The 25975-nt window shown below is 36.6% G+C and overlaps 1 protein-coding gene across 3 annotated transcripts in view; it reads right to left on the bottom strand.

Annotated features, from left to right (window-relative positions):
- The window catches only part of THADA (THADA armadillo repeat containing), a 322784-nt gene that overhangs the window by 243065 nt on the left and 53744 nt on the right, over positions 1-25975 (bottom strand). For all 3 annotated transcript variants that reach the window (XM_068965145.1, XM_068965155.1, XM_068965164.1), the window contains exons 21-24: positions 21390-21499; positions 7998-8130; positions 5339-5452; positions 210-332 (exon numbers count right to left, since the gene is read on the bottom strand). In XM_068965145.1, the coding sequence (XP_068821246.1) occupies positions 210-332; positions 5339-5452; positions 7998-8130; positions 21390-21499 (480 nt within the window). The remainder of the gene's footprint in view (positions 1-209; positions 333-5338; positions 5453-7997; positions 8131-21389; positions 21500-25975) is intronic.

The raw sequence follows: 25975 nt of genomic DNA, 5'->3' as shown, positions 1-25975 counted from the left end.
AGTTATGGCTAATTAGCCAATAGAGGAGACAGAATATAACTGTAAAATACCAAGGGTCAAAATGTAGCTTGACCCAAGGATTTATCCCTTGGAGTAACTCCTTAACAAAATGCAGTATGTATTTTTTATCATTCAGTGAAAGGTTAGTTTATTAAAATCTACTCATGAGCATAATTAAGTCAATGAAAATAAATGGCAAATGCACTTACTGCCCAGACTGGAGATGTAAAGCCCAGAATCGCTGCCTTAGTTCCATCAGCAACATAAGGAATAATGATTTCTCCCAGACGCGTATCTCTGAACAAGGCTCTAAGGATATTTAAAGCATGAACCTAGAATGAAAAGTTCAAAATTAGTTGTAGGCTGAAGACCTGTATATATCCAGTAGCATAACCTCCAAACAAAAAACTTAACAAATTACAGGAAGAAATGAATAATTCACAAATAAAATTGACTTTTAATAAAACATGCCTAATAATTGGTCAATCAATTTTTTTAAGTTAGCAAGATCTGAACAATGCAATACAAAAGCTTGATCCAATAGACCTATGTAAAATTCTATACCTAGGAAATAGAGGCAATACATTCTCTTCAAGCACACATGAAACATTTATTTTTAAAATGACCTCAAACCTACCACAAGTAAAGCCTCAACAAACACTAAAAAAATTAATTTCTTACAGATTATGCTCTGATCATAATGGGTTTCCTTACATACTTTAAAAACGTACACATTTTAAAGCACGGTCAAAGAAAACAAATATTTAGAGGTGCACAACAATAAAGATGCTACACACTGACACTCGGGTGATGCATTTAAGTGGAATCTAAAAGAAACATACACCTTAAATGCATCTATTTAAAAAAAAACTATTATATATAGAAAGGATATAAACAAGGTCCTACTGTATAGCACAGGAAACTATAATCAATATCCTATGATAAACCATAACAGAAAAGAAAATAAAAAACTATATATATATAAAACTGAATCACCTTGCTGTACAGCAGAAATTAATAAAACCTTGTAGATCAGCTATAATTTTTTAAAATTGGAAAATATGTCCAATTAAGACAATAGAGAAAGAACAATAAACTCAAAATAGAAAAAGAAAATTCAAAAGATTTGAAAATTTTAAAATCAATGACTTAACCACGAGCATTAACAAAACCAAAAGATGATTCTTTGAAATGGAAACAAATCATGAGACTAACCAAGAAGAGAGAGAAGAAAATAAATAATGCCACGAATACTAAAGAGGACATGGCTAAAGGTACATCAGAGTTAAAAAAACAAAATGTACATCAGATTACAAAGGTACATCAGTTATTAACTGACTAGTTTCCTAGTCGGAAAAATTTAGGGCAAAATAAACAATTTTCTAGAAAGCAGAACTAATCAAGCCAAATTCAAGGAGAAATGGAAAAGCTATAGAGATACTACCATCATATAAAGAAAATCAATAGTTAAAAATCCCACTCATAGACCAAAACAAAAGCAAGACACCAAACCCAAAAAAGTAACACACACATTCATACACACAAAAGACCCACATGATTTTATGGATGAATTCTACCAAATATTCAAAGAATAGATAATTCCAATCTTACTTAAACCATTAAGAGAAATGCCCAAGTTTGTTTTATCAGTCCAGTACAGCCTGGCTATCAAAATAAGCTATGGACTTAAAAAAAAAAAAAAAAGAGGTAGGGACAGCTACTTTGAGAAATGGTATCTATTAAAGGCTCAACATATACATATCCAATAACTCCAAAGAAATGTACATATATGTTCACCATTAAGCATGTAAAAGAATGTTCTTAAGAGCACTGTTCTTAATTACCTCAAATTTAAAACTATCCAAATGTTCAAAACAGAATGGGTAAACAAATTATATACTGAAAAGTGAAGGTATTAGTCTCTCGATTGTGTCCGATCTTTGTGACCCCATGGTCTGTAGCCTGCCAGGCTCCTCTGTCCACAGAATTCTTCAGGCAGGAATACTGGAGTGGGTTGCCATTTCCTTCTCCAGGGGATCTTCTCAACCCAGGGATTGAACCTGGGTCTCCTGCATTGCAGGCAGATTCTTTACCAACTGAGCCACTTGGGAAGTTCAAATTACATACTACTATATAGCAATGAAAATGAATAATTCACAACATGTATGATATCATAAACAAAATGTCAAAAGAAATTCTATCAAAAGAGTATAAAATGTATGGCTACATTCAGAAGAAATTTTTTAAAAAACAGGTAAACCTAAGGTGTTAAAACTAAGTTAGTGGTTATACTTGGGGGAAAGGTGCTGATTAGAAGGCAGTATGAGTGGGCTTTCAAGTGCTAAAATGTTTCACTTCTTGCTGAAGTGTGTTTACCGTGTGAAACTTTGTGGAGGCAAACGTTATTTGTACACATCTCTGTATGCTTAGTATAATTCAACAAAAAAAGGACAGATACAGCATGAAAAAGGAAAAGCACAGGTTAACATCAGTTTCAAATCCAGTGAAAATATGTGAAATAAATTTTTTTTCAAATTTTTAAGTGAATCTAGCAACGTGTAAAAAAATTTGCCATTTCAAAGTTAGGAGTTCATTGTCTTATTGCAAAGGTCATATTATATTAAAAAGTCAACATAATTCATGATATTTGCAAATTCTAGAAGAAAACAATTATCTCAAAAATGCTTAAAAGCATTCAATAAAATCTAATTTTCTTGAAAAGAGGAAACCCACAGCAAATATCAGAAACAACCCAAGGATGCTGGCTATCTCTATTTCTATACAAAACTATTACTACAAGTGCCACCCAGAAGATTAAGAAAACTATTTTCAAGAATCAGGAAAGTAAAGCAAATTTAGCATTACTTATAAAGGATATGATTATCTATAAAGAAAATTCATGGAATTTACAGATAAGTCATTAGCTGTATTACAGCAATTTAGGTAGGTGACTGAACATTTCATAAAAGATCTGTAAGACTTTTATGGAAAATTATTTTTTAATGTAATGAAAAACATTAAGAAAGATCTGAATAAATGGAGATATCAAGCCATGTGCATGAACTGAATCAAAAAAAGAAGTCATTTTTCCCAAATTATAAATTTAAATTCCAACCAAAATTCAAAAGGGCTTTCTGGGTGAACTTAACAAGCTGATTCTAAAACTTTTATGGCAGAGCAATGGGACAAGTACTGCCAAGGTAATTCCAAAGGGGGGAAAAAAAAGGAGATTCATTCTATCAGATATCGAAGCTCATTTTTAAAAATACAGTAAATAAAATAGTGATTTAGGGACAGACTAACATAATAGAGCACAGAAACAGACACATATGTCGACAGAAATAGTATATGAGATAAATGGTGTTAGTACAACAGTACAAGAGAAAAGGGTGTATTATATAAAGAAAATATGAAATATCTTTCTGACTTCATTATGGAAGCCTTTCTAAAACAATATCCAAATGCACAAACCACAAGGGCTGATATATTTCATTTTATTAAAATTTAAAACTTCTGGGCAATAACAGAATAATAAGCAAAGTGAAAAGAAGCAATAGACTGAGATAACCAAATAGGTTAATAACCTATTAGCAAATAGGTTAATAACCTAATAGCAAATAACCAAAAAGGAAAAAAAATCAGGAAAATAATTTTAAAACAACAACAAAAAACCCAACTCCTGCCGGACAAAGACAACCAAATTAAAGGTAGGCAGTCTTTAAAAAGGCAATTCACAGAGGTTATCCAAAAGACTAATGAATATATGGAGAGATGTTAAAGCTACCAGTTGTCAGAGAAGTATAAATAAAACTGGAGGATACAATAATTTCACACCAAGCAGAAGAGAAAACATTTATATACAGTGAAACTCTGCTCAGAAATTAAAATGAACTTGGAGCTCACTAACCTTAAAATATGTTGATTGGAAAAAACCCAAAATAAAACAATGTGTAGATAACACAATTCGTATTCAAAGAGAAAAAAAAGCTCTTAAAGAACGAAAAACATGCATGAAATTTTTCATTTAGTGATTTATAGCTGAGAAGGAAAAAAGGGAAATAGAATATGGAGGCATCTAGAGTGTTTTCAATCTGTAATGTTTTACTTCTTAAACTTGGAATTGGTTTTATGGATGTTGCTTAGTTGCCATACATTTTTATGTGCTGAAATATTTCAGATACATTAAAAAATAATAGAAATAAACCATGGGAGAAGAGTAGCAAAGCAACTCATCTAACACCTAGAAGACTGGTCAGAGATAAAATATTAAATTTTTACTGATTTAGTAAAAATGATCACTAATGGCAATCAATGACTTTGAAGCTGAGTAAGGTAGTAATTCAAAGCACTCTTAAAAACCAAATTCCACTATTTTCAGATGTTCTTATTAAACAATAGTATTTTTCTAACTGATAGTCTAAAAAGGTCTAACTGGAACCAGTTATATTTTTCACATTTAAGGGGGGAAAAATATCTTAAAGTGATTTCAGATCATTTCTGAAAGATGATCTGTAACTTTTCATTTAAAACTTTTAAAGAATTTTTACATCATACAGTCACAGGCCACTACGTGACATGTCTTAATAAACCCTATCCTTTCCCAGTGGTCCACAGTCTGGCCCATGGGCTTCCCTTTAATACCTCCCACAGGCTCTGACATAAAACCATATGTACTTACTGTACTTGACTGTAAACTTCAGCTCTCAGTCTGTTCTCTACCTAACATGGGCCTCAACCAGGTGGGCAGGAACATCCTACTACAAGGCATTGGCTGAGAAACCCTGGACAAGAAGTTTCTGACAGGTGTGTACTACCATGAAGTGGGGCAGAACTGTGAGGGACACTTAATCCAACTTCACACACACAAATATACTTAATCCAACATTAGCAGTGACGAAAAAGAACTAAGAATTAGCTAAAATTAAAATGTGAATATACCAAAAAGCCAGACACTACATTTTAGGGGAAGACCCAACTGCTAAATTTTAAAATATACATCAACTCAAAGAAGCACACACGAAATCTGAAAATGATAGCACATGCATTTTTAAATATTTAGATACAATTGTAATATTGTAAAATACCTTGTCTAAATCGAATGTTTTCACTAGAGTTAAAAAACAGACCATCTTGGTTAATCTATACCAACTAAAGCAGTGGTTTATTTTGTGGACTAGAAAAACCAAACCAAAACAATCCTCTCCGAATAAGCTTCAAATGTCTGTCTTATCTTCAAGGGCTCTGTATCTTTGACAGATTTTTAAAATTTTCTTTTTAAGTACAGCGAAGATTTAAAACCACTGACTTCCTAGCAGAGTTTGTGTATTTCCATTATTACCTTGGGGACTGTGCTTTGTGAGCCATCTGTAGGTCCAGCCAAAGAGATTAACTCTTTCATTGTTATTTTCAACAAATCCATTTTGCCTTTCTTAGGTTCAGATGCCAACAATGCCTATGGAAAAACAACAAAGAAATGATCAGGACTATTATTTCATATACACCTGTCTGCTATTCCCCAGAATGGATTCCCCAACGGGGTGTTAAGTAAGTTAATAAAGCTGTGTGGCCTAGAACAAGCAGCTTAACTTCTCCATCCCTCTGATATTTCACCTGTAAAATCAGGTGGTGATATTACAGAATTTCTACGGTTACCTCCAGTTTGGCTTGTTGATTATGTACTACTAAGAAGCTGAAAACAGCTTCTGTTGACAACTCTTCTAGGACCATAACTAGTTGGCAGGTCTCAGATACAATAAATTTTAATTATCCAACAAGAAACTTCCCTTTACTTGAAAAACAAAAAACCTCTGGATTAAATTTCTTGTAAGGATGTGGAAACTCCCTAGAGATAGATCAGTTATTCAATTCTTCATAAGAGGACTGGAGGCTGGAGGACTCAAACTGTAGCACTGGAAACTCCATGGGACAAAGAAATACTATGAACTTCAAAGAGGTCCTATATTTGAACGTTCAAGAGTTGCTTACTTTCTAACAGTTTGATAAACATAAAAATAGTAGTATCAAACCACTTGAGGCAATAAAAAGGAGTAAGTACTTCCACATGCTACAATATGGATGAACCTTGAAACATGATGCCAAGTGAAAGAGGACAAACACAAATACCACGTATTATATGATTCCATTATACACAGACAGAATATAGGTTAGTAGCTGTGTAGGACTGTGAGTAGCCAGGATATTTCATATATACGTAGCTACTGGCTGCCAAGAGTGAAAGCTTCAAGTCATTCAGCTTCTTCTGAAAGATTTATAACCCATAAGGAGAAAAGTAAAAATACATGGGCAAAACAGGTTTAAAAAAGAAATTTCTCATAACATACTGATGCTCAGAAAATACATAAACTATCTTTTGACCATTCAAAAAAATTTTATATATATCTACACCAAAGGTAAGCTCATAAACTAAGTAGGCAGTTTTTCTTCACAGCTAATACCGAGCAGAGCTTTCCACTAGAACAAGAATATCATTTTATTGGTAAAGTTATACTAGGAAAAAGGGGACTTTCCTGAGCAGATTTTTCTATTAATTTAGATTTTATTCAACTAAAACAAATAAGAAACCCATATGTGATTACTAATGTGTCTCCTGGGAACCATAGTTTTTGTGATTTCCCCGCCCCCCCAAGAGCTGTGTGTAGTTATGACATTCTTCTCAAGGCTGGGCTAAGAAAGTGCAGTCCTGACTTCTCTATCATTATCACCAATATATGATATTAGTTGGGAACCAAGAAATAAGCACACAGCACAAATATGCGACCAAACCTTGCTGCTGCCTTAAGACTTATTCTCAGACAGACATAAGAGGCAAAAACACACACTAGGTCAGAATGAGTTGATTTCTGAAGATCACTAAAATCTACCACCTTGGCGATCTATGTGTCAAATCAACCTTTCCAACTGGTACCCACTGTCATAAAAAGATCATGACTCTGGGAATTTGGGGGAGGAATAACAAAGGGAAGGAAAAAATACTGGGGCCCTAAAAAACAGACTTCATCTCACTTATCTTCATTTTTTTTTAAACCTATTCCTAGATTTTACCTTCCTGAATATTAAAGAGAGATTTTCAGGTCGGGTCTGGTTTAGTATTGTGAGGACTTAGTTTTTATTCTTTGGATTCATAAAGGTGATGGTCTCTTAATTTCAGCACTGTGGAAATATTTTCAATATTTGTGGAAATATTAGCAATATCTGAACATGCTGATATGGAGCAATCTTTGAGGTATAATATTAAGTAAAAAAAATGCAAGGGGCAAAACAATGTGTGGAGTATGCTTTCATCGGTGATAAAAAAGAAACTCTCTTTTTTACACTCTCTCTCACACTCTCTCTCTCATAAGACAGGTGTTCAGGAGGCAGGGTGCCTGGGCTCAGCTCCGTTCTGCTTTTACTATCCCTATGGCCACTGGCAAGTCACTTACCTAACTTTTCTATGGCCCAATATATGGATGATAATAGCATCTATCTTGTAGGGCTTGAGAAAGGATTAAATGAGATAACATGTGAAATAACCACTTATAAAAGCTACTATTAGGATTAGGATTATTTCATGCATGGATATTTTGTGGAAGGATTCAAAAGAAACTTTTAACACTGGTTGCCTACAGAGTCTTAAGGGTCTTTGAAAAGAGAGGAAGAACATTTTTTCTACTTGAAAAAAAGGTAGCATGTGCGCTTCCTGGAACTGAGGAATGAATGCACCACAGTGATGTCTTCGTACTTCACACACAGGCGGAAATCTTTACCACTCTCCGTTCATATTTTAAGACTGACCTCTTAGAGGGTTTGTTCCAAGAAGAGATCTGTCACAGGAACACAATGTCCACACATTATAACAAAGTATTTGTGAAATGAACTACAGAAAAGACAGAAATGTCCCTTATGCAATACAATCACTCATGGGTCAGGCGGGTTATTATCAAAAAACCAAAAACAAACAAAACCCCCAGCTATGATCCTGCAGGTAAGCATAATACCTGTATGTAGAAAGGAATTCCAGCACTGCGTCTTGTGGCACAGAGTTTAGACGAAGGATCACAGCATTTAATTTCCTCTAAAACACTCAATAACCACTCTTCCGGTAGCTTTTGCAGACTCACATTAGGGCACCTAAAAGGCATACGTAAAGCAAACATTTGGAATTATCAGGTACCAAAAGGTAAAAGCACAAACTATTGACACACATTAACACTGTTAGGAAAGAACAAAATCCTGGCATTCGAAAGGAAGGAAATTAAAAGTGTCTCACTTTCTACTTTGCACCTACTTTCTTTTTTATGATGGGTCTTAGGATTTGAAGCTGTGACAGGTTCTATTTCTTATAAAAACACACACAGCATGTGTCTTATCTGTAAATGAGCTTTAATATTTAAGCCTGCACCCACATCCAAAATGTTCTGAAGGTTAACCAAGGACTCACCAATGTTCTATATTGTAAAACTCAAGATTTCCAGTGAGGAGAACATAACCTTATAGTTTATTATAGTTTATAGTCTGCAGTTATAAAACTATATATATTCAAAGAAAACATACTTTTGAAACTATATTTTAGTAAATTACCCTTTGGTTTCTCAAAGTGTAGTCTATTACAGACTAAATTTTCATCCAGATCCTATGTAGAATTAATAAAGAAAGTTGGAAAGACCCTTAAACATTGTGAAGTTATTTGGACATTACTCTTAGTGAGATTCTGCTCTACTATGTTAACTGTTATTTTAGAATGCAATTTTTTTTTCAATGTATGCCCTAATGTGGTGGTTTGGTAGTGGTGGTCTAGTCACTTAAGTCATGTCTGACTCTTGTGACCCCATGGACTTTAGCCCGCCAGGTTTCTCTGTCCATAGAATACTTCAGGCAAGAATACTGAAGTGGGTTGCCATTTCCTCCACCAGGCTATGTCCTAATATGCAATTATATAACATTATCCTAAGGAACAGCATATTTAATGGTAGATAGACAATTATTTTAGGAGGATCATAATTGGATTTTTTAAAAATTACTACAAAAATAAAGAGATAAAGTCCAAAGGAAAAATACTCTTCTCTTTTTTGAATTGAAGAAGACAATCTGTAGAAAGGTAACTGATGTCTAATTTGTATAGAGAATTAGAGCTCTTAGAAACATGTGGTTGTGTGTGTTTTTAATTGAAATATAGTTGATATACAATCTTGGGTTATTCTCTGGTGGGGACTTTTTCTTTTTACTTTAGTTTGGTTTAAGAATGACAACTTGAGTTTCTAACATTCCTAATAGCAACTCAAATTTAGTTATGTCTTGCATAGAACAAAATATACATCAATACAACTGCTTTGAAAGGAGGTATTTTTTAAAGTTTGACATGGGCCTGAAAAACATTATTTCAGCCACAGATGTTACAACCGAATCTCCCTATCCCCAGCAGACTCTGTGATTTTTAAAGGTTTTTCCTTTTAGCCTGGCTTAATATCCGTTACCTCATTCCTGCTTCTTCCCACTTGGCTCCCTCAGCCACAAAACCCAGGCATCAACAGTCTAAATCACAAGATTAGAAGAGATTCAAAGGCAGAACAATCAAACTCAAAGTATGAACTTTGTTTAGATTCCAACTTGAAAAAAACAAATGTAAAAAAGGATACTTCCAAGTAATACAGATAGTTACGTATATATTAGATATTATATGACCCCAAGGAATTATTTACAGGATGTGCCAATGGCACTGTGAGTGTGGAAGAAAGTGTCTGTATTTTTTAGAGATGCATACTAAAGTGCACAGGAGTCAAAATAACATTTTAGGGATATACTTTGCAAAACTTTAGCCAAGGACAATGAAAGGGATAGATGAAGCATGTGTAACATAACTCCGGTAACTGCTGAATCTGGAAGATATATAAAGGTGGTTCATTACACTATCCTTTCTCTCTCTCTCTCTCATATATATATACACACACATACACACATATGTGTGTGTATATGTTTTTACATTTATAATTTATATGCTTGGAAATTTTCATAAGAAATCCATTTATATGTTTGAATTTTTAATAATAAAAATAATCCACACATTACTTACATTACTGAACTTACTGTCTGATCACTAGGTTTGTATTAATATCTTTCACAAATTACGATGAAAGCATCTGTTTCACAGAACAATAGCTTTAGTTTACTACTAACATTGCCAATTGGTATAATCCTCACACAGTTGCCCAGTCAAAAGATGAAACCCAAATCCCTAGAAGCTGTTAAATTTAAGTGCTAATGATCCAGTTATGGCTTACTGTCTTTTTTGGCTCATTCTTCATTGTCTTTTAAGTATATTTGGGTTAACTTTTACCACAATGAGTAAACAGAGGAAAAAAAAAAAGAGAATTAAAGCAAAGACATGTTTTTGTGATCTTACCAGCCATGATTAAAAGCTGGGGTCACAGAGATGAAAAAAGGAAAGACTATTCGATCTAAAGTTCTCTGTGGATTTCATTGGCCTGTATTTTCTTCCCCACCCCAAGACCACTGGCAGTATAGGACTGGCTTACAGATAATGCTTCAGAGGAAGGTTAAGTATTCCTGTAGGAATTCACTAAGTAAGAAAAACACAGGGGGAAAAGGAACTGCAGGAGATGAGGGGTATTTTCCTATTTCTTTATTTTTCTATCAAGAGCACTGAAATACTAGCACAACCAATACTAGTTCAGTAATGCCCCCTCCTCAACGCTGTCAATAAGCGTCTCCAGGGCATCCCTGAGCTGGCACCAGGTGCCTGCCCTAAATACTCAGATACATAGGTGGCTCAATCTGGTTCATGAGAGAGATATTATCAGTTCTCTTATTATTTGCTTCAGTAGGTTTCATTCATTCACTTGGAAAAAGAAAGGTCTATTACGATCAAAAAGATCTGCTTGGCACTACGCTATGCCCTAGGAAGGGAGACGTAGAATACAAATTCCAAATTACACTCAATCCAGAAAGCAGGTTCCTTTGGATTTAGAATGTATTGTTGTTAGTGTTGTTGTTTAGTTGCTCACTCATGTCCAACTCTTTGCAACCCCATGGACTGCAGCCCACCATGCTCCTCTGTCCATGGGATTTCCCAGGCCAGGACACTGGAGTTGGGTTGCCATTTCCTTCTCCAGGGGATCTGCCCAACCTAGGGATCAAACCCACATCTCCTGCACTAGCAGGTGGATTCTTTATCACTGAGTCACTAGGAAGCCCTAGAATGCATTACCAGAGTATACTGTTTTTAAGGACTGCCTTCTCAATCATATTTTAGTCAGGTTATCTTTCAGATTCATTTCAATCCCTGAATATCCACCATTAGAGTAGGGCTTAAAATAGTTTCGAAACAAACTGGTGATATGGAAAGAAAGCTAGCTGGAGAATCAAAATTGCCTGCAAGAAATCCACTCAGCAGATAAGCTACTTGTGACTGACTTGAGGTAAACTATGTCTTACTCATTTTGAAGGTATCCTAACTCCTTTAGACAACTGGGGACACTTATTACCATTAATAAACTATTTCCTTAAATTAAATGAATGACTAACTGATTGCCTGAAGAAATAACTTCACCTTCAAACAAAAGCAACTAATTTCACATTTTAAATATGAAATACACTTAAGGCCAAAATATGAAGCAAAATTAAATTATCAAAATTCAATTGCCAGGAAATTAGTTAAGTATAACCTCAACTGAGTAAAAGTTAAGCCTCTACCAATTATCTTCTTTTCTTAAAATAATAACTTACCAAGCTATTATCACTAAGGGCTTTTTTTTCCCCAGCACAGGAAGGAAGTAAATCCTTTCCCTTTCCCACAAACATACTTTCATTTTGTCAGATTTAAGAGCAACTCCAAATGAAAATTCATTCAAATAAGTAAGTTACTGGGTACAGAAAAGCAAACATCAATAAAAACAAAGCTATTTATTTACTGATTATTAGTAAACTTTTACCTTACCATGGTTCCTTATTTTTCATTTGCTAATTGTTTAGATAATTTCAAGTAAGGCAGAGAAATGAGTCTGTCTAGGAACAAAACAAGGATGTGTTCCTAACCTTGAAAGTGAAAGTGAATGTTGCTCAGTCTTTGAGACCCCATGACTATATAGTCCATGGAATTCTCTAGGCCAGAATACTGGAGTGAGTAGCCTATCCCTTCTCCAGGGCATCTTCCCAACCCAGGAATCAAACCAGGGTCTATCTGCATTGCAGGCAGATTCTTTACCAACTGAGCTATCAGGGAAATCTGTCCCTAACCTTAATATATAGTAAATAATGAGTATTTACTCAAGCTCAGCATCATCAGTCATCACCATCATCACCTGAGTGAAAATATCTACAAACAATAATTTTTTAAAAAAATCCAGGGAACACCAGATCCTGGCTCACAAAGCCCTACATATTTGAACAGCCTCATTCAACTTCATCTTATACCATTCTACTCTTTACTCAAAATGCTTTTGTATCAGTTGTTCCCATTGCTTGGGAAGCTGCTGCTTCTTGTCATCATGTAGGGAGAAAGAGAGACTTTTCCTTACAGTAAACTTTATCACACCAAAACACATAAAAGTTATCTGACAGTTTATTATTATCTAGATGTCCTTTAAAATACAAACTCCATGATATCAGGCACAAACTTTGTCCTGTTCACTTCTTTATTCCCAAACATACAGAATAGGGTCTGGCATCCCAATAGTTGGCTCAAATATCTGCTGAATAAATGAACAACTTATGACTTACCAACTCCATTCAGTGTACCATTGTAAGAAACCAGGCTGACACACCAAGAGGGTAAAGCAACTGGAAAGCAAAGTATACACAGAAGTGCTTTCCAATGCCAAGAGGAGCCCTTAGAGCCACAGGTGGTTCCCCTCCTCAGCTTCCTTAAACAGGAATGAACACATTCAGAAATCTCTACATCGCATGGTCATAGCACTGATATGAAGATACTTTCTACGGAAATCCCCCTAGGAGAAGACTCTTGAGAGTCCCTTGGACTCCAAGGAGATCCAACCAGTCCATTCTGAAGGAGATCAGCCTTGGGATTTCTTTGGAAGGAATGATGCTAAAGCTGAAACTCCAGTACTTTGGCCACCTCATGCGAAGAGCTGACTCATTGGAAAAGACTCTGATGCTGGGAGGGATTGGGGGCAGGAGAAGGGGACGACAGAGGATGAGATGGCTGGATGGCATCACTGACTCAATGGCCATGAGTCTGAGTGAACTCTGGGAGTTGGTGATGGACAGGGAGGCCTGGCGTGCTGCGATTCACGAGGTCGCAAAGAGTCGGACACGACTGAGTAACTGAACTGAACTGAACCGAATTGAACCTAAATATTACCCCAAGAGAGAATTTTTTCCCAATATTCAAGAACAAAATCAAAGATAGGGTTTAAAACCCTATAGAGGGTTCAGATTTGTATAAAGTGGTATTTAACTGAGGTTAAATACCTTTTCCAGGGGATCTTCCCAACCCAGGGATCGAACCCAGGTCTCCCACATTGAGGCGAATTCTTTACCAGCTGAGTCACAAGGGAAGCCCAACTAGCTATGCGGCTATGGACAAATCACTTGATTTCTCAATGGCCAAGAATGAACATAAAATCACTGTAAAAATGCTTTGAAATTCAACGAGACACTATTGCCTGGGTTACTATTCCAAAGAGAGAGAACAATGACCCTATATTATATAAGTACCCAAAGCTCCTCATTAGACTGTCCCCAAAACACCTCATCATGGCCTCACAAACTTATAGTCCAGTATTCAGGTCCTCACATCCCTCTCTTAGTTCTACAGCGATAAATGTTTCAAATTCAGATCCTAATAACTGTCTCTCAGTTCAGAGAAACTCTGGCTTACCACATCACACTCTGAATGGTCAGAGTGCTCTACACAGGCATACAGAAGATGTTCAGGAAATCGTTTGCTGAACGAATAAATAAGGACCAACTAGTATTGGTGCCAGCTCGGAGAAGGCAATGGCACCCCACTCCAGTACTCTTGCCTGGAAAATCCCATGGACGGAGGAGCCTGGTGGGCTGCACTCCATGGGAACAGTCGGACACGACTGAGCGACTTCACTTTGATTTTTCACTTTCCTGCACTGGAGAAGGAAATGGCAACCCACTCCAGTGTTCTTGCCTGGAGAATCCCAGGGATGGGGGAGCCTGGTGGGCTGCCGTCTATGGGGCTGCACAGAGTCAGACATGACTGAAGTGACTTAGCAGCAGTATTGGTGCCAGCTACCCCATATTAGCTGTGCTTCCAATTGGGCAGATAACTGAAAAACTAGATGTGGAAAAGGAGGGCTAAAAAACCCATAAGGCTCCTCAATGGTGAAGTCACTGTGCTGTGCAGAGAAAAAAACAGCCCAACCTGACTATTCAATGAAGCTTCTGTCTACTCCCCAGCAAGGAAAGATTACTTCACAAGGAAGTGATTTCAAAACTCCAGAGTTGCTGCTGTTTATGATAATGAAGGAATTGAGAGGTGAAAATGGAACCATGCAAGGCTCCCAAGAACAATGCGACAAACTCTAGTTGTTTGTTTTGGTCCCTCATCACTCAATCCAGGGCAAGGTCCCTGAGTAAAGCGGTCCATGGCTGTCTGCACCAGCCTCATGCGTTCACCAGCCCCATCCATGGGGCATTCCAAGCCTGCTTTGGTTAGCTAGTGCATCTCCACTAAAACAGCTGACATCCTCTTTGTCTGAGGCTCTTTTGTTTTACTTCACTCCAGTGTCAAATTAATGCAAAATACACAGTGTCTTTAATCTCTGAGTACATCATAAAAATTGTAACTTTCTTACAAGGGATTCAAGGTTCTTCATAAGCCAGTCTCACTAAATGTTATTAATCCACAAAAGACTCCTAAGAGATTGGTTTACCACTTCTGAAGGAAGTTTACTAAAAATGTATCCAACATCCCTCAATCTTTCATACCCCAAATCCCCAGACTTCCCCAATCAGAAACTAGTAAGCAGCGCTGTACTATGAGTAGAATGGAAACTGAAAAAGGCCTTAGAAAGCTGAATTCTCTTGCTTTATCAAAGGTGACACAGCAGCCTAGAGAGGTTTTCATGGCTTTGCTAGTGTCACCAGAGCTGGTAGGTAGAACTCAGCTCTAACTCATACCTCAATATTCTTTCCTCTACATCCTGAGGGAGATGGTGGTTAAGGATGGCGATATGGAAGGAATCAGAAAATAAGAAAATGTGGAAAAATCATTCTGCTTTTCCTGTTTATCAGTCAAGAAACAGTAGAAATTAAAAGAAATAAAATTAAAAGGCTGACAGGAGAGAGACAAGAGAGTCTGGATTTGGTTTGGTTTTTCTATGCTAAGTGCCATAGCCCAAGTCACAGAGTCGGACACGATTGAGTGACTAACACTTTCATAGCTTGAGTCTCTACCAAAAGTAACAGAAACGAACAGGCCAGCCCACGGCTGCTTTTTAGGCCTTTGTGTTGTCTTGAGAAGATCACGGAAGCAAATTATTCTTCCATAAACCGATTAGTCCAATTTCTATCCACAGAGCTATCTCACTGGTAGTGGGTAAGGATTCTAAGATAAGCATAAAACCCAGACTGAAATCAAATTACACATGCTGTATACCCAACTAATTGGTCATTAGACTATTTTATGCCAATAAATCAGGTCCCCTGACTACAGAGTGGCTTTCCAATGGTTTATCCATCCACCTAAGGACAGTAACAGAGAGCTATTTTTTGTCAAGTTCTGATTAGTTATATTATGATTGTTAATTGAGAAATGTTACCTTCATTTCCTCAGACTTTTTCAGTAGGGTTATTTTTTCTAATTTAGAGATTTTTCCAAGCTCCTATTATTTCATAAGCTAAATTCTCCAATTCTCCACTCCATTCATTCTTCAGTCAAGTACTGTTTATTATTTCAAGGTTCATGTTTATTATTTCAATTAAATTAAACAGTGACAGATGGGCAGGAAGGTTGTGGGCATGTACATGAACATTTTAAAAAGGGAACACAGCCTTGAAGCATGGAGAAATTTTAAGCCTGAAAAACGATTTGCCCAAATGAAATCCAGTGAGAAAGCTACATAGCAACAGAAGCCATCTTAACCTCCCTCTCCACCATCAAATATTGTTGAGGTTTACTGCAGGCTAAAACATCAGGGGCTACTGTAAAGCCTCAGCTGCAGGGACAGGCAATGACAACAGTGACCAAATAGAAATTAAATTACCAGTCAGCAAGCCACGAGGAGAAGGGCAAGATAGGGTGGATTACAAAAAAAGTGGTTAGATGAATGTAACAAATTGTTGGTTCTGTTATTTAATGTAACCATTCCCTGAGATAAAGAGGAAAAAATGAATATTAACAACTCTGGGATCATACTAAAAAAGCTGAGATAGAAGCTATTCACTAAGAACAAGATCCATCTGTTACTGAGTCTAAAATCACTGAGAATTATTATCAGAACTTTAAAAAAAATGAGTATTCAAAGTTCCAGAAAGAAGGTAACATCTTATGCAACTATGGAGTGGACTTAAAAATAGAAATTCAAGGATCACAAGTCAAAGACACAAAGATTTAGATTTTAAACATTAAGACATTCTAAAAAAGAAAAAAAAAAAAGAAAACATCATTAAGATATTCTAGTTTTCCTCAAATCCTTCTAATCTACTATAAAAATGGCAGATTTAAAGGATTTTTTTTCACCTATATAAAGTATTAATATGGCTTCCAAGAGTGGATGACCACTTAATTTGTTTTTAATTATTACTATTTCAAATAAAAATCATAGGATACTCAGAAATAAAAAGTATCTTAGACACATTTGCCAAAGGAGATGAAAATAGGGCTGAGAGAAGATCATACATATGGTTTTTAATTTAGCATTGAATGACTTCTCCCCAAACCTACACATTATGTTCTACATTTATTTCTTGCTCAATTGCATTTTCCTTAGAAACTTGTTCAGTCTCCAGTAGAGTGAAATTTTTATTATTATATTCCAAAGGTATATAAGAAGTTTTCTGTTAAATTTGAATTGTAGTAGTTCTAATGAACTCATGAAAGTTGAAATACATATAAAAATTACTTCTGTCCACCGTAATTGTTGATGTCCATAAGTCAGCACTAGCATTCTAAGACAAAAATTGCTAAATGTCAGCAGTTCAGTTTTTCAGGCCAATAATGTGAAACTGATTGTAATTAGTGCAGTAAATATTCACGGATTAAGCTACATTTCAATAAGCAGAGCAATTCAAAAAAATGAAGAGCAAGACAATATCAAGTACTCATGAACCTTCCTTCTAGATTTAGAATTACAGAACAATTTAATCCCCTTAAGAGTTAAGCTTTTAATTTCTGGTTGAATAAATGAAAGCCAGATTCCCTGGTTAGCACTCTAGTTTAGGATTCTGTTCATTTTCACTGAAAGAATAACCTGAAATACTAAAATGATAGCACATAAATAAGCATATATGAATTTCATCAGAAACCTGAATTTACAGTTATAACTTTAATGCATTTAACCACTAATCAAATGCTTAAGCAGGGAATTATGAATAGGAAGGTGATCTTTTTTTTTAAAGAGTATATGAATATTTCATCAAATTTTAAACAGAAAGCACCATATAACAAATCAGATTCTTAGAATCTGAGAAAATTAACTCAACATATTAAGTATGTGTGTGTGTGTGTATGTGTGTCCAAGTGTTGCTTTCAAAAAATTCCCAGAATAAAGAATAGTGTCTCCCACTCCTATTTATTCTTAGATGATTGTTTAATGGTGAAGTTAGTTTACATTTGAAGACATTCTGAATAATCTTATTAAAAACCAATTCAAACAATGTGGTTCATGTTTAACTCTTCTGTTATTTACCCATTAATCTCTTTAAGTGCCTGCTTCCTTCACACAGCTGTAGTTCAAGAGGTGGCCAGCAGTTGGCCTCCATTTCAGTGGATTTTCATGAAAGTCCAGATTTCTTTCTGCAAACTTTAAAAACTCTATATGCCTAAATAACTTTTTCATAACTTGAAAGCTTTCAAAAGGATCCAAAAGAAACACATTTTTCTTTTAAAAATAAAAACCAAACAAAAGGAAGCCACACATACTGCAAAGATGTTCTCTGTAAAACATTCTGTTAAGCAGATCTGAGATGTCTCCAAAGGGATCAAGAACCACTTAGTTTGGAAGCAACAGTTGGGAACTCATAACAGGTTGGTTAAAAGCCAATAGTGACAGCCATGAGGAGCTCTTTAATGCAGATTAGGGGTGGCTGCAATAGTAGGCACTGGGCCTTGCCTTGTCTTCCTACTCCATTTATTTGGAATGCCTTCAATTGTGCTTTCAACTACACAATACAGTTGTTGAAAAGCCTCTGTCCCTGGTCTTCTGTTCTTTTCTCCTTTTAAGTTTTTCCCTTAAGACTGCAATCATACTATGATATTTATGAAGAGAGCTCAGAAGATATCTCCGTTTCTGTAATATCACCCAAACTAATCAATCTCCCAGTTATGACTTAAATATTTTCACCAGGATATGCCACCATTATCTCACACTCAACACATACAAAGCAAACTTGGTCATCTTTATCAAACGAATCCCCTCTTTCAGTCCCCTCGCCTTTGTTAACATCAATTCCACTTTTCTGGTCGCTAGGAATTAAACCACAGGAACAGGCATGGACTCCCTGGGGACCTTCATTACACACATTCTGTTTGCTTCACGTGGCAGATTGCATTCTTCAAAGATGGCCACCACTGTATCTCCCATCCAAATGTATCTCTACAATATGATCTTGCCACTTTACCATCAAATGGTAAAGTTTAATTCTAATGCCCCTCCCCTTGAATCCAGCTGGCTTTAAGACTCACTTAGCACCAAAACAATGTAACTGAAGTAATGCTATGAGACTTCCAAGGCCAAGCCAGAAAGGACCATGAAGTTTCTTCCTGGTTCTCTTGGAAACCTCTCTCTAGAGGAAGCCAGCTGCTATATAAGAATTTCAGCTACCCTACGACTGCCATGCTGAAAGGCCACATGCAGTCCAAACAAGGCCCTATCTTCTAGTTATCCCACCAAGGTGCCGTAATGTGAATAAATCTGTCTTGGACCCTCCTGACCAGTTCATATGTCAGCTGAATACCACCAACTGAATTCAGTAAATACCCCAAGGAGAAGAATCATTCAGGTATGCACTGCCCTAACTCTTGACACATAGAATCATAAAATAAGAGATGTCCACGGCTTCCCTTCTAAGCATTCAAAATGTCTTGTGTAGAGTTGTTACTACATGGGGCTAAACATTAATTGAGACGTCACTTCTTTCCCTCCATTCCTAGAGCCATCATCAAAGCTTGCATCACCTCTGCTCTAGATTATTAATAGCTGATGCCAGGCTCTCCTCACTACTATCTGTCATTACAATCTATCTAACCTAACACTTCCAACTGTAAAACTACTTTGATGTAACAACACCATAACCAACATCAGTCTCATAATGTTTTACACTTGTAGAAAACTTTATAATGCAAAAGGATCTTCATAAATATCTATTTTACTTGATCCATAGAAGAAAGACCAGAGAGCTCTGTCAATAGGGCAAATATTCTCTTCTTTACTTTACAGATAAAGAGACCAGAGATTAAGGAGATTCAGTTTTATACAATCTCACTGCCAGCAGAACTAAGACCTTGTGTCATAGATTATTTCTATTTCTCTATTCTACATGCCTCCTGAGATCTGTTTCAGATTTTAAAAATGTTCAGTGCCTCTTTCCATCCCTACTATAGCGACTCTGCTTTCTAGGCATCCATACATAATAAGGCTTTTTCTATTCAACTGGATGTTATTGCCTAATAACTCTACCACCACCGCAACAATCAGGCTGGCTCACTTACCTAACAATCTGCCAGGCTGATTATAGCCTTTCAGTATTTACTTATAAAGTCTCCTCCTTTCTCCTCCTATCTACTTAAACCTTACTCATGTGTTAGCACAAATTCTACCTTCTCCATTAAGCCCTACGAGCCTATCCCTGTTGCTTTCTCTCTGCTATTCCTACAGAATTTGCAAATTTCGCCCAAATTTGGACATAATTACATTGGATCATCTTGTTCAAGTGTCTTGGTCTCACTTTCCAAGCTCGTATTCAGCTAATACACATCCATACAGACAGCAATGCTGGGTCTTACAGCCACGGTCTGTTCTGACCAGTCAGTGCCCATGACATACCATTTGTTAAATATTTTGAATTTCATCCCTGCTTATTTCCCCAACTAAACCATAAGCTCTTTGAGAGCAAGAAGCTTGTCTCATAAAGAAGTATTTTAACCTCCAAACCAAGCATAGGACTAAACACACAGCTAGTGTTCAATACATACATTTGCTAATTGATTTGAAGGAAGTGAAGTGGATTGTGCTGTGAGAAAAAAATATTCTTATGTCATCTCTACACCGGAAAGAAAGAGTTGCAAAGATAACAAAATATTTTCAAGATCAGCAGTTTAATATCAGGGACATTTAAAAATGTATCATTTAAAGATATTCTGTGCAGCTCATAACTGTCGAAATGTTTTATAAATGTTTTTACCAGGAGTGTGAAAAAGTGTTTCAAAAATATTCAAGGAGTAGATGTCTTAACGGCCCAAAATAAAATGTTTGCTGAGGCTACAAGGCTGGCAGAACTCTGCTTCATTTCAAAAAGTTTCCAGGCAATGGAAATGTTTTCTTGGAAAATACTACCTTTATTTAGAGAACACTTGCCATGAACACTTAGTCATTAAGTAATTTAAGGTTTCCTCACAAGCTCTTTGGAGGAAATCTATTATATGAATGAATGAAATTATCAGCCAGCACCTATAATGTAAAAAAAAAAAAAAAATACATTTGGCTAAATATATGAAATCTACCTGAGTATTTTTTCAAGTAAGTGGGAAAATCTTTTATATTTTTTGGTCTAGTTACTGTTCTTTTACATTTTTCTACAAGATAAAATTACGAATAAAAACACAAAATCCTTAAGTGTTTCTCTGTCTGTAATGCACACAAATCCAAAAAACTGGAGGGCTTATTTTATTCCACAAGCCAAGTAATTTTCAAACAGACAAAACAGTGATTTCATTCACTGAAAATAAATGTTAAACTTCAAAGCTATTTTTAGTAAGATCTTTGAGTTTGCGTCAAATCACCTTTCAATGAGAGAGCAACTCGGTTTGGACATTTCACTCCATCATCTGCAGTAAATCATATGGTGAAACCTAAGAAAACAATTTCTTCCAAGAGTTTTGAAGCCAACTAAGTCTTACTCTTTTAAACATCAAAAGACATACCCAAATTCTACTTCAAGCACATGGCTTGTACATGCAGTCTTTTTAAAATGTACACAAAGGGATATTTGCTTTGTTTTACCTGTTTAGGATTTCAGTGAGTTTCACAAAGCCAGTGTAAGCCAGTTCAAATGCTCCTCTGTGCCTGGACTGTAAAAGGTGTTGTTTAAAGTAATCTCCTATTTCTTTTACCTTCAAAACAAAATCAAAAAATAAATATTCAACTTAGGTTTACATTGAGAGGTGTATTTATGTCAGTAACCACTCAGAACTCAGGTCTAGATGTCTGTTTAGCACCTACTATGCAACAGTTAATATTTTAAGCATTTTGACATTATCACAATTGATTCTCACAATAAAGCCATGAAAGAAGCACTATTATTATCTCCACTTTACAATGAGGACAAATAAGGCCCAGGAAAACCAAGTAACTTATTCACAGTCACACAGCAAGTAGATAGTAGAAACAGTGCATAAACCTAGGCAGTTTGGCTCTAGAGTTGACCAAGGTTTAACAGCTACGCTAGACCTGCCTCCCTATGCCAGCTTCATAGACCTTGCTGTTTTCTCTGTTAGCTCATATCATTCAATACCAACAGCAAATCACAAAAAGTGACAACCTTCACTCACCTAGGCCTGGGTGAAATAATTACCTATTTTTTTCCCTCTTCAAAAAATTTTTTTCTATTATGACTAAAATATACATAAATTTTACCATTTGAACCATTCGTAGGTCTACAGTTCAGTGGCGTTCAGTATATTCACTTTGTTGCACAACCACCATCTATCTATAGAATTTTTCATCTTCCCAAACTAAAACTCCAACCTACTAAACAATATTTTCCAAAAATTAACTTTTTATACACACACACACACACACACACACACACACACACACACACACACACACAAATGTTAATGGCCATGCAAGATTTAGGGCAAAGGGCCCCCTGAAAATTGACAGGCTTCACTCCAAGTCAGAAGCATGGAGCCTTCCAGTATGCGACCCAATCACTCTCCTACATGATGCCTTTCTCCAGGCAAGTTTAAACAATTAACAAATACGATAATATATTTTAAAGAAGACATGACTGACAATTGGTTGCTGATGAGACTCTGTACAGCATGAACTGTTAATGAGTGGGTTGATTGTACTTTTATACCATAAGATTTGGTAGCTGATCAGCTTTAGAAAATCAAGATTCTGTATACAACCTCAGTACCTCTTGATCCAGGTCTTCCCAGCAGGTCACAGAATGGTGAAAAAGTAAGCTTACCCAAACAGCTCACACATGTTTATCCAGAAACAACTTCTACCCTAGTACAGTGACTGGTGTTCTGCACACATTAGAGATGATAAACAGTAGAAAGAGCAGTTAAACATGTGACCATGGGCAACTGCCTCAGTCTCCTCATCTATAAACTGGGAATGATAATAATAGCACTTGCCTCATAGATTGTGTATTAAAGTGAGTTAATAAATCTAAAAGCTCAGCATAGGCCCTTAACTTATAAACCCATTCAGTTCAACGTGAGCTCCATACAGGCTTCCAAACAGAGAAAAGGTAAAGACACATTCTAAACTCAAAAAATATACAATTATAGAAAGACGGGTGATACATTTAGAGATATAAGAATCAGACATGAGGTCAAGAAAGAACCAAAGAAGCAGGCTACAACAGAAGTTTTAAATCTATTTAGGTTTAAAACACTTCAATATCATCAAAGAGTGGCATGTTATGCTCTTCAGCTAAAGTTTTCAGGTGAAGATCTGATGATACCCCTAAGTTTTAATATTTTTGATAAGCTACATACTACTAGATGTCACCTGGAGAAGGGAAAGGCTACCCACTCCAGTATTCTGGCCCGGAGAATTCCATGGACTGTATAGTCCATGGGGTCGCAAAGAGTCGGACACGACTGAGTGACTTTCACTAGCTGTCAGGGTAAGCCTTATCCTTTTACCTTCAATATGTAATTTCAGAGTATATTTTGAACAGAATTATCAAGCACTGAATCTGCATTTAACCCCCAAGACAGACCTGTAGCTCAATAACCTTACAAAACAGGACCGAAAGAAACATCAGTTACTTAACTGGTTATGACCATCATTTCCATTACTCGAAAAACTAAAGAAGATTTCTAAGAAGGTGTTTTAAGGCACAAAAAATAAAAACAGGAAGTCATAGAGACAGGGGTCTCTCTATATCCTGAATTTTTTAATATTACAGATATTAAAACATACCTCAGGAAAACAAATGTCCCCAGTAAAGTGCTTCTCTGTGGATTTACCATCTAGTTCTCAAAGAAAGATCAGATGTTCCTTGCTTCCTTTACCTTAATTCCCTTTAAAGGGGCCTAAACCAAAAAGCATATAATAAAATCAAAGACCTCAAAGTGAATGAGACAAATAGATGGTCTCTCTTCTCAACCCTAGGTACCCCTGGCCTCAGAAAACAGTATGAGATTCTAAAGATATACATGAGAAGTAGACAGTTTTTCTTATTTCAATTTGCACTTAATTTCCCAACACTCCTACCTAGGTAATATCAAGGCTTAATATGAATTTTTCCCTTTAAAGAGAATATATTTCTATTAATCAGATAGCAAGTACTTCTTTAGCACTCTGTCAAATGCTTAGTAGCTCAGTGTTGGGTAGACAAAGAACAAAACAAGATGTCTGTCCTGAGAAGGCTTTAAGTTCAGAGAAAACCAATATGCTGGATGGCACCTATCAGGAGCTTAACTGCACTAAGAAATAAAAGTTCTTTTTACATTGAAATAAATTATTACGGTAAGATTAATGGCTTGATGTGACGAACTGACCCACTGGAAAAGACCCTGATGAAAGACTGAAAGCAGGAGAAGGGGACGAAAGAGGATAAGATGGTTGGATGGCATCAATGGACATGAGTTTGAGCAGGCTCCGGGAGTTGTTGATGGGCAGGGAAGGCTGGTGTGCTGCAGTCCATGGGGTCGCAAAGAGTTGGACACAACTGAGCAACTGAACTGAACTGAAGATTAATGGCTAGACCTTAAACAGGTTATACTTGGGTGAATCAATATGGAAAAAGATAACTAATATAAGAAAGAGCTGGGATATTAGAATGAATGAACAAACATTTATTAAGTACCTGTTACCTCCCAGATACTTCATGGGGTCTTTTTATATGAGTGAACACAGACTATACAGGTGATTGATAGCAGACCTAGCTGAATGGCCTCAAGATTTCATGCTAGGAAACAGTGGAAGAAGACAGGGTTGCAAGGAAGGGATGCACCTATCACACAAGGAGTGGGACGGGTCAACCTGGCAAAGTGGTCCATGAGTACCTGGACAAGGAAAAGGAGGCATGCCTTCCCTTGGATGAACAGAGTACAGGGAACATATTTAACTCTGCAGAAACTTACAACAATAGTAGAATCAGAAAAATAATTTTTTAATTTAATTAAAACAATGAAACAGTCCTCTGAAAATTCATTGTCTTTTAATCTATTTGATGCCAACCTCCTATTTAAAGTGCACAAAAACATTTCTTTCTTTTTTATTTACATTTTTTTCACTGTGTCGGGTCTTCGTTACTACACTGGCTCTCCTCTAGTTGCGGGGAGCGGGGCCTAGTGCACCAGCTTCTCACTGCGGTGGCTTCTTTTGTTGCAGAGCACAGGCTCTAGGGCACGCGGGCTTCATCAGTTGTGGCTCCCAGGCTTCAGAGCACAGGTTCAATAGTCATGGCATACAGGCTTAGCTGCTCCATGGCATGTGGGATCTTACCAGACGGGGGTCAAACCTGTGTCTCCTACAGTGCAGGAGGATTCTTTACCACTGAGCCACCAAGAAAGCCTCAAAACATTTCTTTTCTCATGGATGATGTCTTTATAAAATATTTTCTTAATACATATCTCAGACTTTTTGAAAGGGAATTAAAGTATCAATAAAAATTTTTTCAAAGGCCACTTATCTCTAGTCTTAAAATTAAATTCTAGTCACTACCTCTTTGAGGGATGGTTGTGGTCACCAAAGAAAAGCTATGATAAACCTAGACAGTGTGTTTAAAAGGAGAGACATTACTTTGCCAACAAAGCTCTGTATAGCCAAAGCTATGGTTTTTCCAATAGTCCTGTATGGATGTGAGAGTTGGATCATAAAGAAGGCTGAGTGCTGAAGAATTGATGCGTTTGAACTGTGGTGCTGGAGAAGACTCTTGAGAGTCCCTTGGAGAGCAAGGAGGTCAAAACAGTCAATCCTAAAGGAAATCAACACTGAATATTCATTGAGAGGACTGATGGCTGAAGCTGAAGCTCCAATACTTTGGCCACCTGATGCAAATAGCCAACTCACTAGAAAAGACCCTGATCCTGGGAAAGATTGAAAGCAGGAAGAGAGGGGGATGACAGAAGATGAGATGACTGGATGACATCACCGACTCAATGGACCTGAATTTGAGCAAACTCTGGGAGATAGGGAAGGACAGGGAAGCCTGATGTGCTGCAGTCTATGGGGCAGCAAAAAGTCGGACACAACTTAGTGACTGAACAACACTGTCGTTTAACGTTTAGTATATCTGGTTCTAACTTCCCATAAAACCTACCTCTATAGACAAATTAACATGCTTTATGGATTTACAGGGTGTAAATTTCCACAGGGGACATGCCACATCTCTAGGC

Source organism: Capricornis sumatraensis, chromosome 1 (assembly GCF_032405125.1).
Source record: "Capricornis sumatraensis isolate serow.1 chromosome 1, serow.2, whole genome shotgun sequence".
NCBI lineage: Eukaryota > Metazoa > Chordata > Mammalia > Artiodactyla > Bovidae > Capricornis > Capricornis sumatraensis.
The sequence above is the reverse complement of the archived record's forward strand: the minus strand, read 5'-3'. Positions and strand labels throughout refer to the sequence as shown.